Genomic DNA, 16,628 nt, shown 5'->3' with positions numbered 1-16,628 from the left:
AAGGAGGAAAGGGCGGGTCTTAAGGAGACCCCCCGTGGGTCTCCTTAAAAGGGGCGGGCCGTGCCTCTTCTGCACCAGTCACAAAGAGGGTGAGCCCAGAGCTTTTCTGCTCTGAAGGTTTAAAACGGAGTTTAAGTCAATCCTGTTCTACTCTGTGTACAACATTAAGAAAGGAGTGGGCCTTTAGTTCAGTTTTGCTCTGTAAATCACCTAAAGTGGGGAGGGCTGAGTCGTCCAGCCGAATGAGTTAACACCAGCTCCGCAGATCGATGTTCGTACTATCCAAACGTCGGGCTAATCCCAGTTCTGCTCCCTTAACTAAAAGCGAGGGGCAGACCCAAGTTCTGCTCTCTACGTCACCACAGGAGGTTGGAGCCATTTTGAACCCTGCGACCCTAGTGTTTTCCCTCTTTCCCTAGCTCTTCGCCGTCTTTCCCGATGTCGGCCAATCAGGGGAAAAGGAAAAGGCCCAATCAGCAGAAAGTCCACAGCTGAAGGACCCGGATGAAGCGAGCCGAGGACTTTGAACTGCAAGCCTCGCCAATTGTAGAGCAGTCACCATAGCGACAAGATAGGGGTGAAGAGGTGGAACAAGATAAGGTTCAACCCTCACGCGATTGGCCCACCCCCGTCCCGCCGCGTGCTGCGCAGGCGCGTTTTACCTAACCACCATTTTCCGTCAAGTTCTAGCCAATGAGTTGCTTTGGAACCATACGCTCCAAAGTCCAATAGCAATCCGGACATTCTCAGAAAGAGGAAGCGAAGGAAAGAAAGGGGCTTATAGTGGGCGAGGTCTATAGGTAGTCCCGAGCAAATTGCTTCTGGCTTTGGTTATGACTGACAACTACTCAGACGAATAAAGCCCTCCGCGGCCAGGCGACAGGGTGTAGCGAGTTATTACCAATCCCTTGGCATTGCACATTGACTTAGGCCGTATCAGCCAATAGCCATTGTGCGAAGGCAGGACCACACGAACCTTTTCCCGCCCCTACTCTTTGGGCCAATCCTTTCTTTTGAATTCTTTGTGATTGGCAGGCATTCAGACCAATAGTGATTAGGAAACCTTCACGCCTGCCCAACGATCCTGGGCAGGAGGTGGTTTCTGGTTTGTTGGGGCGTGTGTATGTGTATTTGGGGGGACTGAAGGGTACGTGGGGCGAAACAAAACCGGCCATGGCAGCAGCGGAGGAGGAGGACGGGGGCCCCGAAGGGCCAAATCGCGAGCGGGGCGGGGCGGGCGCGACCTTCGAATGTAATATATGTTTGGAGACTGCTCGGGAAGCTGTGGTCAGTGTGTGTGGCCACCTGTACTGGTGAGAATCGAGGAGAGGGGCGGAAGGCGGTGGGTCTCGCTTATATACTGGGGAGGCTAGGAGCGAATAATCATACAGTCATACAGATAATCGGAGGGCACGTTCCCATAGGTGAGGCCCGACAGGAGACATACGACTTTGCTGGTATGTGTGGGTGGGAGTATAATGTCTCTACGGTCGAGATCTGTGGAAAGAAAGGTCTTAGGAACCAGGAGCGGGGGCATGTGATGTGCTGAGAAGAGGAGGTGGGGCGGGGAGTGGCGGGACAATGTGAGACCCGAGCCACCTTACCCCAGAGAAGCGACGGGTCTTAGCTGTGCAGGTGGAAACAGATGAGACACAGAGGTTAAGGGGAGGCACGCATCAGTTGAGTCGGGGAGAACCAGGAAATATGGATCACATTCAGATGAGATCTGGGAGGGGGCTGGTACGAAGGCACTGTGGAGAGGCAGACTTGAAAGGTTAAAGGGTCGTAAAGACAGGGACATTATTGAGCTTGAAAGTGAGGAAAAGGAGTAATGGGAGAATGTGCTAGTAAAGGGGTTTGGTTTGGAGTGATGGGGTTGGGGTTGAAAAGCGGAAACCCGGAAAGAGGTGGCTAAAGGGAATTAGAAATTAACTTGAAAGGCAGAAAAGAGAGGGCACGAAAATTTGTACGTGTTTGTTGGGGAGAGGAGAAAGGAGAGGGTTGAGTGTGTTGAGGATGGACAGAGCTTTAGATGTTGGAAGATCAGACAAGCAGGAAGGCCAAGTTGGCTGGCATGGTAGAGGTTGCAGAAAATCTGAAAAGCAACAGCAGGTTGCCTGGAAAGAGGAGTGAGATGGGATTCTGTGAAGTCTGGGGGTCTGTGTCTCTCTTTTCTGTAGCTAGTTTGACTTTTTTTTTCCTCCCCCATCCAGTTGGCCATGTCTTCATCAGGTGCGTACTCGGGAGATGAAGAGGGAAATGGGGAGGTCTGAGGAGCTGGAAGACCCTCTTGTATACTGGAAACCACTTTTTTTCTCCCCAGTGGCTGGAGACAAGGCCAGAGCGGCAAGAGTGTCCAGTATGTAAAGCTGGGATCAGCAGAGAGAAGGTTGTCCCGCTTTATGGGCGAGGGAGCCAAAAGCCCCAGGATCCCAGGTGAGAGACTGGAGGTGTTGCTCAGGGAAGATTGAAGGCTTCTGCCCTTGGAAAACGGTGTGGAAGATGACAGGAGAAAATTCTCTGTTAACTTTCTCTCTCCTCTTCCTCAGATTAAAAACTCCACCCCGCCCCCAGGGCCAGAGACCAGCTCCAGAGAGCAGAGGGGTGAGTCTTCCTGTCCAGTTGTGTCCCTTCCTTGACAGGTTTTCCGGCTTCCCATCTGACTTTTTCTACCTCCCTAGGCATTCCAGCCATTTGGTGATACTGGGGGCTTCCACTTCTCATTTGGTGTTGGTGCTTTTCCCTTTGGCTTTTTCACCACCGTCTTCAATGCCCATGAGCCTTTCCGCCGGGGTACAGGTAAGAGTCACATTCAGCTCCCATCAGGGAGCCCTGTGAATCCCCTCAGGCCCCCTCCCAGCCTAGAAGCATACGCTTCCACAGCTTTCCTCTCTCCCACAGGTGTGGATCTGGGACAGGGTCACCCGGCCTCCAGCTGGCAGGATTCCCTCTTCCTGTTTCTCGCCATCTTCTTCTTTTTTTGGCTGCTCAGTATTTGAGCTATGTCTCCTTCCTGCCCACCTCCAGCCAGAGGAGAATCAGTATTGGGGGTCCCTGCTGACCCTTCCTTACTCATGGATCCCCTTGACCTCTCTATTTCTGTTGGCTAAGGCCAGCCCTGGACATTCTCCAGGAAAGCTTGGGGAGGAGGAGTGAAGTCTGTGCATAGATGGGAGAGCCTTCTGCTCAGAAGCTCACTCAGTAACATTATAATTCTCTGCCCTGGGGAAGGAGGATGGATTGAGAGAATGTCTTTCTTCTCTTCTAAGTCTTTGCTTTCCCTGATTTCTTGATTTGATCTTGAAAGGGGGGCAAAGCTCCCTCTGACTCTTCCCCCACTCCCATCTTATTGATTTAATTTAATTTTTCACTCCCCAGAGTCTAATATGGGTTCTGATTCTTAAGTGCTTCCTCCCCCTTACTACCTCCTTTAATACAAATTCAATAAAAAAGGTGAAATGTGTTGATGGGATCTCTTCCCAAGTTTGCCCCCCACCTTCCTCCCTCCCTCTCTTGACAGAAGCATCTTCTCCCCAACTTGAGTAGATGTTTGGTGCAGTGTGGGGGAAGTGTGGGGGTGAGTCCCTTTCCTTCAGGGCCCTCAAGGGTGTAGGGGTGAGGTTGTGTCTCACACACATATACACAGACACACGAGAGCAAGATGTGTCAGGTGTTTACTCATCATTGTGGGGGGCTCTGGTTGTAGAAGAAAGTTTGGCAAGGTGGGGTTATACAGGAGAGAGTTGGTCTGGGGCCAGAACAGTTTAAGGGAAAAAGAAAAGGGAGCTGGTGGATGGGATCTCTCTGTGGGCCCCTCAAGGCCCTCCAGTACCACTCTCGCCTGCCTCAGGTTCCTCCGACTGATTCAGCTCTGCACGCTCCTCCTCTTCCTCCTGGTTTTCTGAGGCCTTCCTGAGGAGGAAGATTGTGGAGAATGCTGCACGTTGTCGTTCCACCCCCCACCCCTCTTCACTTGCTGCCTGGAAGCCCTAGGTCTGAGGAGTCTGGCTTTCTCCACTCACCTCTCCTCTCCTTGGCGTCGCCGCCTTTGCCACAAGATGACCCCAATGAGCAGAGCGGCTGTCCCCAGGCCTCCCAGGATCCCCAGGGCCAGGGCTAGAGTTCCTGGCCCTGATCCTCCCACAGAGCCTGTAGGGAGACAGGGAAAATTGAGAGCACAGCCCCCACCACTCACCATTCCTTTCTTTTTTTTTTTTTTTTTTTTTGAGATGGAGTCTGGCTCTGTTGCCCAGGCTGGAGTGCAGTGGCCGGATCTCAGCTCACTGCAAGCTCCGCCTCCCGGGTTTACACCATTCTCCTGCCTCAGCCTCCCGAGTAGCTGGGACTACAGGCGCCCGCCACGTCGCCCAGCTAGTTTTTTGTATTTTTTTTTGGTAGAGATGGGGTTTCACTGTGTTAGCCAGGATGGTCTCGATCTCCTGACCTCGTGATCCACCCATCTCGGCCTCCCAAAGTGCTGGGATTACAGGCTTGAGCCACCGCGCCCGGCCACCATTCCTTTCTTGTTGACCATCCCCGCAGTCACATGTGTTGGGGGCTATCTTCTGCTTCCCTGACTTTATCGAACCCCTCACCTGCAGTTGGCCCCTCCTCGCCTGGTTCTGGAAGACAAAGTTGGATCCAGTCAGAAAGGAAGACTTCGGGTTGAGAGAGGGTTATTTAGTGGGAGCTCCAGTGGAGTCTTTCCCTTTCTTTTTTTTTTTTTTGAGATGGAGTTTCGCTCTTGTTGCCCAGGCTGGCATGCAATGGCAGGATCTTGGCTCACCGCAACTTAACGCCTCCCGGGTTCAAGTGATTTTCCTGTCTCAGCCTCCCGAGTAGCTGGGATTACAGGCGCGTGCCACCACAACTGGCTAATTTTGTATTTTTAGTAGAAATGGGGTTTCTCCATGTTGGTCAGACTGGTCTCGAACTCCCAACCTCAGGTGATCCACCGGCCTCAGCCTCCCAAAGTGTTGGGATTACAGGCGTGAGCCACTGTGCCCAGCCGTCTTTCCCTTTTTTTAGTTCAGAGGGAAGAAGGGAGAGGCTTGGCTGCTCTCTTGGCAGAATTTGGGTGGGGCAGGGGAGGTTTGGGTGTGGGTGCACGGAGGGAGAGGTGGGCTGGTTCTTGGGGGTAAGGCCAGAATGGGGCAGGAAATTAGAGCCTGTGCTATCCTGCACCCTAGCCCCAGGGTCTGTAGGGCTTGGAGAGAGGTCTCACCGATGATGCTGATGCTGACAGCACGGCTTTCCTGGGGCCCGTGGCTGGGATGGGTGGCCACACACCTGTAGGTTCCCTGGTCCTGAAGCCCTATCTCAGGGAGGATCAGCACAGGGCTGGGGGAAAGGGGTAAGGGCACACCCTGGTGGGGGAAGGGGAGAGGAGACTATTTCAAAACTCTTGTCTTTTTGTCTCCACATCTTCAAATACCCTCTCTTCCTCCTCAGCTCCTAGCCTGCCTTTCCCTCGTTAGCCCTCTGCCCTCCCTGTTGCTAGTTATGGTTCACACTACCTCCCAGCCCCTCTCTCCAGGTCACTCACATCCTTCATCCAGTGGATTTGAGGAGAGGGCTGGGCAGGGACTTCACAGGTCAGGGTTACGGTTCCACCAGGAGCTACTGCTCCACCTTCTGGCTCTACCACCAATTGGACCTCCTCCAGAGGCACAGGCTCTGGGAGTTGGAAGGGTTATGAGGTGGAGAGTTACACTTGTGAGTGATCCCAGTGGCCATGGGCTTGACTCCCTCTTTCCCTAAGGGTCCGACTTTCAGAATGCACTCACATGAGCTTGGAGCCCTCCCCACCTCTGCTCACCCCAGACACGGGGCTGGATAGGGGCTGTGTGCAAGGCCCGGCGTCGGGGAAGGCCTGGGCTGAAGCTACAGGAGAAGGTGGGATGGGGATTTCCTCCCCGGGCTGGGGTCACCATTAGCTCCGACTGCAGTGTGAAGAGCCCCGTCTCAGGGTGTCTCCTGGTCTCTTCCTTCATAGATACTCCTATGGTAGGAGGATAAGACAAATTATCCCAGGGTGGGTGTGGGAGTGAGATCAGGGAGAAGGCAGCTTGGGGGGCACCTTTGGACTCACCCTTCTCATTAGGCACCAGGGGCTTCCCATCCAAGTGCCAGCTAAGAGTCCCTGCAGGGTAGCTTCCCTCTGACACACATGTCCCCACCTGGGGAAAGAGTGGTGACCTCAGAATCCTTTGAAAATGAGAGATGCCACACACCCACACACACTCGCCTCCTGTTCACAGGACCATTTTCTACTTCTCCTTTCTTTCACTACCTTATTGGGAACACCAGCCGTGAGTTCAGAGGCAGAATCTATAATTTCCGGCTTCCCAGGAATCTCTGAAGGAGGAAAAATCCAATCAGAGGCTGTAATTGTGAAGGTTCTCAAACTGTGTGTGTGGAAATGGGGCCAGTAGAAGTCAGAGGCCCTCATGGGCCAAGGCTAGGGTTGAAGGCTTTTTCTGAGATAAGAGAGGGGGCCTTGGAGAAGGCCCTGGAATTCTTACGGTAGACACGGACTCGGTAGTTGGACTTGGTCTCCTTTCCATTCCTGTTCATTGCCTGGCACCGGAAAATCCCCTCATCCTGGATCCCGACAGCCGGAAGGAAGAGGGAGCCGTTGGGAAGGACACGAGCCACACTATCCCAGGGGCCTCCCTGGGGAGATAGGACCTTCCAAGCTTCTGTCCGGCCTGTATTCTAGAAGCAGAGAAGCAGGGCCTAAACAGTGCAAGGCCTTTGGGAAAGTACTGTGAGGCAGAGTGACAGGGATCCGAATCATTGCTGGTCTCCCTGGAAGTTGGGAAGCTGCAACAGGATCCCCACTTACCAGTTTCCATTCCAGCTGCTGGGGTGGTTTCTTGGGGGCCCCCTTACACTTCAGCACCAGTGGCTCACCGATCCGGGCTGTGATGTTTTGAGCACCTACTACTGCCCCTGGGAGACAGCACCGTGGTAGAGGGGCAGGAAGGTAATGAGGGCTAACAAAATTTGAACAGGGTGCGTGAGGGACCTTGAAAAGCAGTTCCCTGGGTTCTGGGAAAAGTTCTAGGGCAATTGGGGTATGGGGTTCAAGTGCTTTCTGCAGGAAGGGTCAGTGGGGTGGGGGGAGTGGCTCACCCCACAGACTGAGGACCAGCACCCAGGCTCCAACTGCTGCTCCGGCTGCCATCCTGCTTCCTTCCAGGCTCATAGCTCTGTCTGCCCCTCTCCGCGCTGTGGCCTCCGCCCTAGGTGGGGCCTGTACCCTCTCTCCAGCCCCCATCTTTCAGTCATCTTGTCACAGGGAATGCTAGGAATTCATGCTTTTGGGACAAGAGTCCTTCAGGTACTAGAGAAATAATTATCACCCCACCCCTGGGCACTACCAGCCTCTGGGCACAGTCATTTCCCTGGGGGATGGGGAGTGTACCCTCTAGGGTCTCATTCCCTCAGAGCCCCCTATCCTATTTATTCCATCAGTCCATCAGGGCTGCCTGGTGACCCACTGGAGCCCCATGTTGACTGGGCAAGGTTGCATCAATAGGGTTCAGGCCAGACTGTTGTTTGCAAGGGTGCAATTGGGACTGCATCGTGAAGGCAAGGCTGGGGGACAGGAGAGAAACCTGTTTGGAGCTTCGTGAAAGAAAACATATTTTTTTTTTCTGGGGTTTCTCATGTTTTTTGAAAAAAATTCTCAACTAAACCCAGGAAAAAAAGAAACTTCTTTATTTAAAACTGCATTTTGTTTTTTTTCTGTGAAACTACACAAGTTTACAAGTGAGGAGAGAACTGCCCCCAGCCCATGCCTCCCACCCCCCCACCCATCACACTTCCAACCTGTCCCCAGTCCTGCCCAGATCTTTAATGGGAGGGGTTCCCCACTCTGACAGTCTTGCAAAATCCTGAGAATGTCTGAGGGGATCAGATGGTAGGGTTTAGGGCTGAGGATGGGACAGTGTTGATTTTACTTTTCCCCCACACCTGGCTTTTTGCAACCTCCTCCCTCTCCCTACCACTTGATTTTGGTGTGACAAAAAGATACCTCATTTCTGGGGAAATTGAGGAAGATACATATACAAGCACCCCAACCCATATTTAACATATTTGGCAATAACTCCCTTCCCATTCTTCCCCCTCCAATTTTCAAATAGTAGTTTTTTTTAAAAAAATTAAAGACATGTCACTCACAGGGGAAGATGGCATCTTCGATTTCCTCAAAATTACTGAGTCCAGCCCTGCCCAAGGTTTGTGGGAAGAAGGGGGATGAGAGGCCAGCAGGGCAAGCCCTTCACTGCCTCCACACCAAATGCGGCAGAAACTGCCTGCATGAGCAAAGAACACGTAAGTGATTTTAGGGGGCAAAGCTTGGTGCCCTGTAAAATTTACTTCCTGATGGACAGGCCTGGACCAGGGGGGCCTCTTCACCAGTTCTGTTTGTCCCCCCTTTCTCTTACCAGGACCCCTTTGGCTATCACCCCTAATATGGGAAAGTAAGAAATTAAAAAAAAAAAAGACAAGAAATCAACATATTTATAAAAAAAAAGCTACTTCCCCAAACTAAATTAAAAATTAAGAACCACCACCACCACCAAAAACAACAACAACAAAAAAAACAGATGGATTCCAGGGTTTCTTTTTCTTTCTTTAAAAAAAAAAAAAAAAAAAGTTCAACCCCAAAGCCCAGTCAATAATTCCCTAAAGTAGCAGAAACTCCCTCCGAGGTAGATATCTGAGTCAGACACTCTCGTCCACCGAGCGATTCTATTGGTTTAAGATGAGCTGCGTATGAGGTAAGTAAGCCGTCTGGAGGGGCGGGGGTGGGGATGCATGGGGGCGTGGCCCATGTCCTCTGTCCAGAAGTCATGTCCCCATTTTTGGCATCTCTGGTTGGGCAGGGCTGGCGTCTCCACAGATTCCAGAACATATAAGTGGGGTGGGGAAGGGAAAGTGGGGGAGCCCAGAGACAGAAACAGAATAGTTGCAAGTGGGAGTATGTGTGTGAGGTGTGGGAGAGGGAGAGAGGGGAAGACAGGAGAAAAAGGGGTCTGAGAGATAGGTTTCTGGGTATATGTATGTTTCTGTGTAAGAAAGAAAGCGAGAGAGGAAAAAGATGGAAAAAAGGGGGAGACAGACCCCACATTCCCCTTAGAGGCCCCATTCTTCCTGCCATGTAATTAGCACCCCCAGCACAGAGAGTCTAGTTAGGGAGGGGATGACCCCATTGGCCCTTCTCTGTCTTGTGCTTCTCCTGTATTTGGGGTTTGTCCTCTGGAAGCCTGTGTCCTCTTCAAGAGTCGCCTTGTGAGAGCCCCCACCCCTGTGACCCTGAGGGGCAAGATCAGTTGGAGGTGTCAGAGTGAACGCTCCCTGGTCCCTCCGTTGGGGATGTCACTGAAGAGGGGGTCACAGCCTCCTGCCAGCTGCCATTTGCCTGGAAGAAGAGAAAGACAGAGTATAGAAAACAGACAAGGCCCCGGGAGTCCTGTGTGGGCACAACATTACTAGGGAGAATGCCCCTCTGTCCTGCGAGAACTGGACGGAGAGGGGCTTCAGGATCCACTCACCCTCATTTCCCGTGGGCTGTACATCTGGCCTCCCCCGAGGTTCTCCCCATAGCCCCCTGGCCCCATCGAGTGTCGGAGTGACTCCACCTGCAGGCAGCGGAGGAAGGTGTGACAGTGAAGAGAACTCAGAGGAAAGAGGTCTTGGATCCTCAAGTAGGGGAAATGGAGTTGGGGAAAGCCCTACTGGAGAGGAGATGGGCATCTGACCTGGGAAGCAGAATAGGAATCTCCGTTGAGCCCAGGCATCCCCAGAAACATGTCTCCAGATCCTGAGAGATTGAAAGAGCCGCCAGAGCCTTGTGGGGGGCAGAGAGGGAAGAGTGTAATAGAGCCCGTGATGGTAGAAAGGGGATGAACCACAACTCTCAGCTCTTGTGGGGACGTGCTACTATACTCCAATTATCCACAAAACAACACTGCAACACGCAGAAAGAGCAGGCTGTTCCTTAGCCTCCCATGGCCACCCGTGGGAAGAAAGGCAGAACTAAGTTCACTGGAGTGGCCTCTGTCCCTTGACATCTCCAGCCTATCTCAGCTTGGTCCCTGTCACCCCAAAAGGCCCCCTCTCTGCTATGATCTTGCCTAGGTAGGAAGTGGGAACAAAAGCAGGAAGTGTGCAAAACAGTCAGCCGGGGTGACAGTAGGATCCACCTGCAGAGGAAGGGGGTGTCGGGGAGCTGGTGCGGCTGTGGCCCCCCTGGGTGACTGACACGGCGGTCTTGACAGCATAGATGTTTGCCTCCTCTTGGAACTTTCCGATGTTTTTCTTATAGCGAATCCTCTTGTTGCCAAACCAGTTGGAGACCTGTGGGGCAGAAAGGAGGGTCGGGTAGAAACATTTGCCTCCGAAGCCCTTCACTGAATAAGATGTGAGTGACAGCATTTTTTTTTCTTCTGGTCTCACTATGCTGTTGCCCAGGCTGGTCTCCAACTCAAGTGATCCTCCCACTTCAGCTTCCCTAGTAGCTGGGATTACAGGAACACACCACTGCACCTAGCTGAGATGCGTGCATTTTGCCTGACAACTCCTCCCGAAACCTCCATAATACCTGAGACACGGTGATGCCACACTTCTTGGCAAGCTCCTCCTTGGCCTCCTCACTGGGATATGGGTTACTCAGGTGGGAGTAGAAATACTCATTGAGGACCTCAGTGGCCTGTTTGCTGAAGTTACGGCGCTTTCGTCTACAGAGAAGGGAGAAGAGCGGTGAGGAGGGTGTTGGTGTCCTGGCAGGGCTGTTACATGGCATGACCCCAGAGTCACCATTGTCATGGAGTACCACGTTGTGCAGCATGGCAGCTAAGGGTCTTGGAGAGGAATGGGAAGGAGCCCAGTGCTGGGGGCCAGCTCGGGTCCCTGGGCCCACCTGGCGTCCAGGAAACGGGAACGCAGGATCATGACAGCCTCACAGGTGCTCTGCTTGAGCTGCATCTGGATGGCGCTGAACTTTCGATGGATGATGCTCACCATGCGTTCCATCTCTTTGGGGGCCACGGGCCTGGTGCGGCTCTGCTCCCTCAGCAGGTTCATGACATGGGTTGTGAACTCATTACATGCCTGTAGTGGGGGCCAGTGGGCTGCTGAGAAGGAGCCCTTTGGCCATGGGATTCCCCTGCAAGAGCCCTTCCCTCCACCCTCCTCTCCTTACCTGCTCATACTTCTCCAGCTCCGAGTGGTATATGTGACGGATCTGGGCAAGTTTGCTGCGATAGTCCGAGTGTTCGATGGAGTTGTCAGGGGACACGCCGCCCCCAGAGGCTGCAGCGGCTGCAGCTGCTGCTGCTGAGCCGCCCCCTTTCTCGGGCCCAGCCACACCCTCTGCCAGAAGCATGTTGTCCAAGCGCATCAGCTGTGGGTCCACCGGCTCCTCCTCCTGGGAGCTCCGAATGCTGAGGCCTAGCATGCAGGCGAGTGGACTTAAGGACCCAGGGACCCCATACCCAGTGCTCAGTCCTCCTGGTGCTTCCTGGAGAGCCAAGTTCCCAGGCTTTGGTTCCTTCCCCAGTGCCCCTGACTCCTCACTTTCCTCAGGCCCCCAAGCTGTCACACTCTAGCCCTATAATGAACAGATTTGTGTCCCCAGAGTTGAGCAACCAGAGGAGGGCCCACATACCGGTTTTCTCCTTGATTTCACACAGGACGCTAAAGAGAGCAGGCTTCATTCGGTGGCAGTTTAGGGCGTGTTTCCTTGGGAGGAGTGGGAGTGGGGAAAGAGAAAAGTTGAGGAGCTAGAGAAACAGAGCAGGGGGCCTGAGAACAAGGAGGGAGGAGGGTCAATCTGCAGAGGGAGGAAGCGGATTGGGGGTGGAATGGAGTTGGGGAGGGGAGTTCTTGGGAAAAGATCAGCTCCCAGAGCATGGGGAAGCTGCTCGGCTTCAGGGTGACACAGGGAAGATGCAGGCAGCAGGCTAAAGGCCGGGGGCTTTGGGAGATGGTCTAGAAAAGTATGAGGAGGAATTTGGGAGTGGATGGAGAAAGGAAAGTGACTTGGTAGGTTTCAGAGGTAGAGAGACTGAGGCTGGGGTTGAGAAGAGTCGGAGTTTGAGGTGGCAGAGCGGGACTGGGGGTGCCGAGCTAACTGGGGACATCAGTGTTGTGTGTGTGAAGGGGTCCTGGGGCTGAGCAGGTGGGAGGCTTTGATGCACCTAGTGTCTGGCTGAGCCGTGGAGAGGAGCTTTAGGGGCTCTGGAGAGGGTGTGGAGGTCTCCACATCTGGACAGAATGAAGGGGCTGGGTGGAGAGTTAGGGAAGAAGATAACATAGCCCAAGAACAGTTTCTGAGTCTGGGAGCCAGAGGGGGCTCCCGGAGATGGGGCTGTTCCAGGGGAGTGTGGGGGTCAGCAAAAGGTTAGGAGTGGGGAGCGGGGCCACCTGGGGTTCCCTCTGTGAAGGTTTCAAGGCCTGGGGGTGAAGGGAGGTTTGAGAGGGATCACTTTTCTAGGGGCTCCCAGGAATGAGAGAAGAGAGCTGTTGGATCCTGGAAGAGGGCCCTGGAGTTGGGGGGCTCCCAGTAGATTCAAAGCATGTGAACGGGGTTTGCTGGGTCTGTGTGGGGTCCCGGGGTGGGGGCACTCACTTGGCCTGGGCCTCGTCCAGGCTCTGGTCGGTGATGGTCATTATCTGCTGCAGAATGTCCCCGATGTCTTGCTTCCCTCGGCCTCCCGGGACCCCCCCGCTACCCCCACCGGGGTCTCCGCCACCGGGAGGCTCGCCAGGGCCCCCAGGCTCCCCACCCACCAATCCCAGGCCCCCCCGGCCCCCGCCTGGAGGGGGCGGCCCCAGTAGCCGCTCGTCCATAGCTGGGGGGGGGCCCTGAGGCCCCCTCCCTGCTCCGCCCCTCCCCCCCGCCTGGTTACTTCTCCCCCCAAACTCGCTGGGGCCGCTGCTCCCTCCGCCCCAACCCCCGCCCGTCTGCCCCCGGCTCCCGGCTCCCCCGGGGGTTCACCCCGGCACTGAAGGGAGACCTGGGGTACCGGCTGGGCCCCCCACAGGAGACCCCGGCCCCCGGCGGCGGAGAAAATGGAGCCGGAGAGAGAGAGGAGGCCCAAGCGGGGGTGTGTGTGAGAGAGAGGGAGGAGGGAGGAGGGAGAAGGGGGGGAGCGAGGGAGGGAGGCTGGGGGAGGGGAGCCGGGGAGGAAGAGGAGGGGAGAAGAGAGGAGGAACAGGGAGGAGCTGGGGGCGGAGAGAGAGACACAGAAACAGAGGAACTGAGACCGAGTGGAGGAGGGGAGAGGGAAGAGGGGCTGAGGGGAGGAGACGGGCCATCTGAAAAATATGGGAAAGCCCCCTGGCTGGACTTCCGCGGCCTGGGAGTGGGGGCGTGTTGGCGGCTGCGGGGATCTGCCACCTGGGTCCTGAATCAGGGATCTAGGCGATGTGGACTCACGCCGCTGGAATGCCTGGGTTCACCGACAGCTCAGTTCATATTTCTTGTTCTAATGACTCCCCTCCCTGTTCTACTTAATTAAAACCAGGAGAGGGGGGCTGGGGGAGATAATTAGGGAGGTCTCCAGCCGCTGCTTAATGAGCCAGTAATTAACCAGCCAGGGAGGGGAGCTGGCCTCTGGCCAGACTGGGGAGAGAGGCGGCCTCTGGCCTCACCTTCCTACCCTTCACCCCGCCCTGGTCCCCCAGACACCAGTCTTCAGTCCAGAGGGGTATTACATTTATTCACACAACCAAAACATTGGACAGACTCAGCAGCAGTGGGGAGGGAGGGTGGGCAGGGCTGAAGGTCCATTCACAGCCTCTAAACCCCTCAGTCTCAGGGATGGGGGGTGCTGGTAGTGGGACTGGGAGAATAGTCTTAATCTCTCAGGTGCCCACCCACCTTCCCTTCTTACTGGGAGGAAGGGTAGAGCTGTCTCTCAGGTTATAACCTCTCAGGAGGAGGCCTGAGCCCTCAGACCCTAGTGCCTAGTAGCTCGACAATTGGTGGTGTCCCCACAAGTTAGGGAAAAGACTCCCAGCCACTCATTGAGATGGGTGCTTGGGATCCCCCTTACTGCCTCAAGCTCCCATGGACCTGTGCAGGGGGGAGTTAAATCCACGTTCCACCTCGCCTGTTCCCAGAGTTTGAGGCCTTTCACCCCGTCCAGTTCCCAAGGAAGGTGATGTGGGCGATGAATATTGAGATTTGCGCTGCGTCTTTCAGTCTCTGTTACCCCCGCCAAGCAAGAGTTGAGGGCATGCAATAGGCTGCCCAGCTTTCAGACCAGGGGCGAGGAAGGGCTGGCTGGGGGCTCAAGTCTCAGCAGGTGTGTGTGGGGGGCCGGGACCTTTGCTCCTCCATTCGACCCCCACCCTGAACTCTCAGCAGCAACTCCAGGAGCTCCTGCCCCCCTGGAGGGAGGGGAGGCTCTGACCGCTGGGCTTCCATCCGCTGGCACTGGAGGAGTGGAGGCAGAGGAAGAGCTTTGGTGAGGGTCGGAGGGGAGGAGGTTCTTGAGAGGATCAAGGGTTGGTATGGGGAGGCATATAGGAAACCTGTGAAGGTGATGGGGTGCCTAGGGAGAAGCAGGAGTAGAACCCAAAAGAGAACAGGGCCAAGAGACCAGGAGGCCTGGGTTTGCCTCCTGGGGGGATGTCTTACCTGGTGACTGAGGATGGTGCTGTAAAGCTGTTCTCTGTCCTCAAGAGGACGGAGTGGGGCAGGGGCTTGGCTTGGGGGGTTTTGTGGGGTGAAGAAGGTGGCCCTCTGCTCCTCTAGGCGGCGGGACTGGGCTTCAGCCACCAGGTCCAGAAGGAGCTCAGTCTGCAGGGAGAGCAGGGAGGCCGAGCGGGGTCCTAGTGCTGGGGAGAGGGGTGTGGAGGGCTCAGAGACCCAGAGAGGTTGGCAGACAGGAGCCGTGGGGGAGTGTGGATAGGGTGATGTGATTAGGGACTTTGGGTCAGAGGAGAGGCGGTGCAATGGGTAATCCCAAGGGGAGTCTGGAGGAGGTGGGGAGAGGGCCCACAATGGACTGGGCCTTGGTAATGGGATCAGGATGTGGGCACCAGGGTCAGGGCTCTCCCTGGGTGGGTAGGGGTACCTGTGTGGCGGGTCCCTGGAGGAGGAGGGGACGGAGGAGCAGATCGCCAAGGCCGAGTGGTGGAGTTTGGAGGGGGCCAGCCTTGCTCATCCTGAGGGGGGCCCTGATGCCAAAATATGTCCATTCCAGTCAAGCAGTGGTGGTTGAAGTGGGTGGAGTGGACAGGGGCTAGGTCAGTGGCCCGTTTCCTCTCTGTGTGTCTCTGTTCCTGCCTCAGTTTGCCCAAGCCTTTCAAGGCCCCTGTGTCCCTACATTTCTGCCCCAGATCCTCTCACCTCCCTTCTTTCCCAGTGTCAGCCTCCCCAACCCCGTGCCCAGCTCACCTGCTCACCATCCTCTTCTTCCTGGGGTCTCTCAGCCTCCATCCCCTGGAGGGGAGAAACTGGTGGGGGAGGGGTGGCTGGGATTTGGGAGGAGGGCCGGAACCTTGGGTTCCTGAGGGGAGTGGGGGCTGGAAGGGGTGGGGGTGAGCTGGGGGCTGGATGCCTGGGTACTGAGCAGGAAGCTGAGTTCCTGGTCAGCCCCCCCACGGGCCCCGCCCATCCCTGTCAACTTCCTCCATTCTCTTTTCCTACCCAAACATCTTGTTCAGTCTCTGTCACCCCAGGGGAGCACAGAGACTGGGAAAAACTCCTCCAGCTGCAGGAGTGGAGGGGGCTGATGGTGGGGAAGGACTCCTGGCAGTCTCATCTCCAGAGCCTCAGTAGCCCCCTAATCCCTGACTCCGCTCCCTCCACCCCACCTCCTCTTCTGCTCTTTCTGTCAACACAGGAACTAGCTACACAGGAAGTGGTTTCACTCCTCAGAATCCCCCTCCCCCCAACCAGGTCCCTTCCCTCCCTGAGATAGACCCTGCTGTAGGATTTGGCCCTCCCGATCTTCCCTCTTACTTACTGGGTCTGGGAGGGGGCATGGTTCCAGTGGGAAGTAGAGGATTCAGACCTAGGGATGTGGAGCTCTCAAATATATACATAAAACCCTAGCAATGGGTCCAACACGTATTAAGTATTCAATATATATGTATTGAATAATCCCTGACCTTCAGGTATTTATAGTCTATTCAGGAGATGGCTGGCAGCTGTGGCTCACACCTGTAATCCTAGCACTTTGGGAGGCCGAGGAGGGTGGATTGCCTGAGCTCAGAAGTTCGAGACCAGCTGGGCAACATGGTGAAAACCCGTCTCTACTAAAATACAAAAAATTAGCCGGGCGTGGCCACATGCGCCTGTAGTCCCAGCTACTCAGGAGGTTGAGGCAGGAGAATTGCTGGAACCCGGGAGGCAGAGGTTGCAGTAAGCCAAGATTGTGCCACTGCACTCCAGCCTGGGTGACAGAGCGAGACTCCGTCTCCAAAAATAAAATAAAATAAAATAAAATATACACTCTATTCAGGAGACAAGATGTGTACCAAATGTGAGAGTACAGGAAGGCTTCATTTTGGAAACTTATAGTTTAGTGCAGATGAGGGGCAAGGGAAAACCTATTTTGGGTATAAGAGATGTAGATATGGAAAAATGAGAGGCTGAGGTGGGA

General features: G+C 54.9%; 4 protein-coding genes across 26 annotated transcripts; 1 reads left to right on the top strand and 3 right to left on the bottom strand.

The window, feature by feature from the left end:
- Positions 1 to 1,159: 1,159 nt before the first annotated feature.
- RNF5 (ring finger protein 5) lies at positions 1,160 to 3,391 on the top strand. Its single transcript, NM_001205116.1, has 6 exons — positions 1,160 to 1,313; positions 2,214 to 2,232; positions 2,324 to 2,436; positions 2,550 to 2,604; positions 2,682 to 2,799; positions 2,902 to 3,391. Exons 1-6 carry the CDS (start codon positions 1,174 to 1,176, stop codon positions 2,997 to 2,999), a joined length of 543 nt encoding a protein of 180 aa, NP_001192045.1. The 5' UTR covers positions 1,160 to 1,173; the 3' UTR covers positions 3,000 to 3,391.
- A 265-nt stretch (positions 3,392 to 3,656) lies between these two features.
- On the bottom strand, positions 3,657 to 8,667 carry AGER (advanced glycosylation end-product specific receptor). Of its 20 annotated transcripts, XM_077998945.1 has the most exons (12): positions 8,188 to 8,667; positions 7,138 to 7,322; positions 6,848 to 6,954; positions 6,525 to 6,717; positions 6,293 to 6,357; positions 6,092 to 6,179; positions 5,819 to 6,001; positions 5,546 to 5,676; positions 5,225 to 5,366; positions 4,596 to 4,622; positions 4,023 to 4,149; positions 3,657 to 3,912 (listed from the first exon to the last, which is right to left on the bottom strand). In XM_077998945.1, exons 2-12 carry the CDS (start codon positions 7,280 to 7,282, stop codon positions 3,816 to 3,818), a joined length of 1,305 nt encoding a protein of 434 aa, XP_077855071.1. In that variant the 5' UTR covers positions 7,283 to 7,322; positions 8,188 to 8,667; the 3' UTR covers positions 3,657 to 3,815.
- On the bottom strand, positions 7,703 to 13,103 carry PBX2 (PBX homeobox 2). 4 transcript variants are annotated; one of them, XM_078000399.1, is made up of 10 exons: positions 13,074 to 13,103; positions 12,641 to 12,789; positions 11,678 to 11,751; positions 11,213 to 11,460; positions 10,931 to 11,121; positions 10,613 to 10,748; positions 10,215 to 10,368; positions 9,771 to 9,859; positions 9,564 to 9,650; positions 7,703 to 9,430 (listed from the first exon to the last, which is right to left on the bottom strand). In XM_078000399.1, exons 2-10 carry the CDS (start codon positions 12,679 to 12,681, stop codon positions 9,338 to 9,340), a joined length of 1,113 nt encoding a protein of 370 aa, XP_077856525.1. In that variant the 5' UTR covers positions 12,682 to 12,789; positions 13,074 to 13,103; the 3' UTR covers positions 7,703 to 9,337. The 4 variants fall into 4 exon arrangements, with proteins under 4 accessions (XP_077856525.1, XP_077856523.1, XP_077856524.1 ...); XM_078000397.1 differs by having other exon boundaries at positions 12,641 to 12,827; positions 13,077 to 13,103; XM_078000398.1 differs by having other exon boundaries at positions 9,564 to 9,669; positions 9,766 to 9,859; positions 10,550 to 10,748; positions 12,641 to 13,099.
- A 609-nt stretch (positions 13,104 to 13,712) lies between these two features.
- Positions 13,713 to 15,461, bottom strand: GPSM3 (G protein signaling modulator 3). The gene is given in 4 exon segments (NM_001257808.2): positions 13,713 to 14,452; positions 14,657 to 14,856; positions 15,096 to 15,198; positions 15,419 to 15,461. Coding segments are annotated over 4 exon segments (483 nt in total). The 5' UTR covers position 15,461; the 3' UTR covers positions 13,713 to 14,314.
- Between the last annotated feature and the right edge of the window lie 1,167 nt (positions 15,462 to 16,628).

Source organism: Macaca mulatta, chromosome 4, assembly GCF_049350105.2.
Source record: "Macaca mulatta isolate MMU2019108-1 chromosome 4, T2T-MMU8v2.0, whole genome shotgun sequence".
NCBI lineage: Eukaryota > Metazoa > Chordata > Mammalia > Primates > Cercopithecidae > Macaca > Macaca mulatta.
The sequence above is the reverse complement of the archived record's forward strand: the minus strand, read 5'-3'. Positions and strand labels throughout refer to the sequence as shown.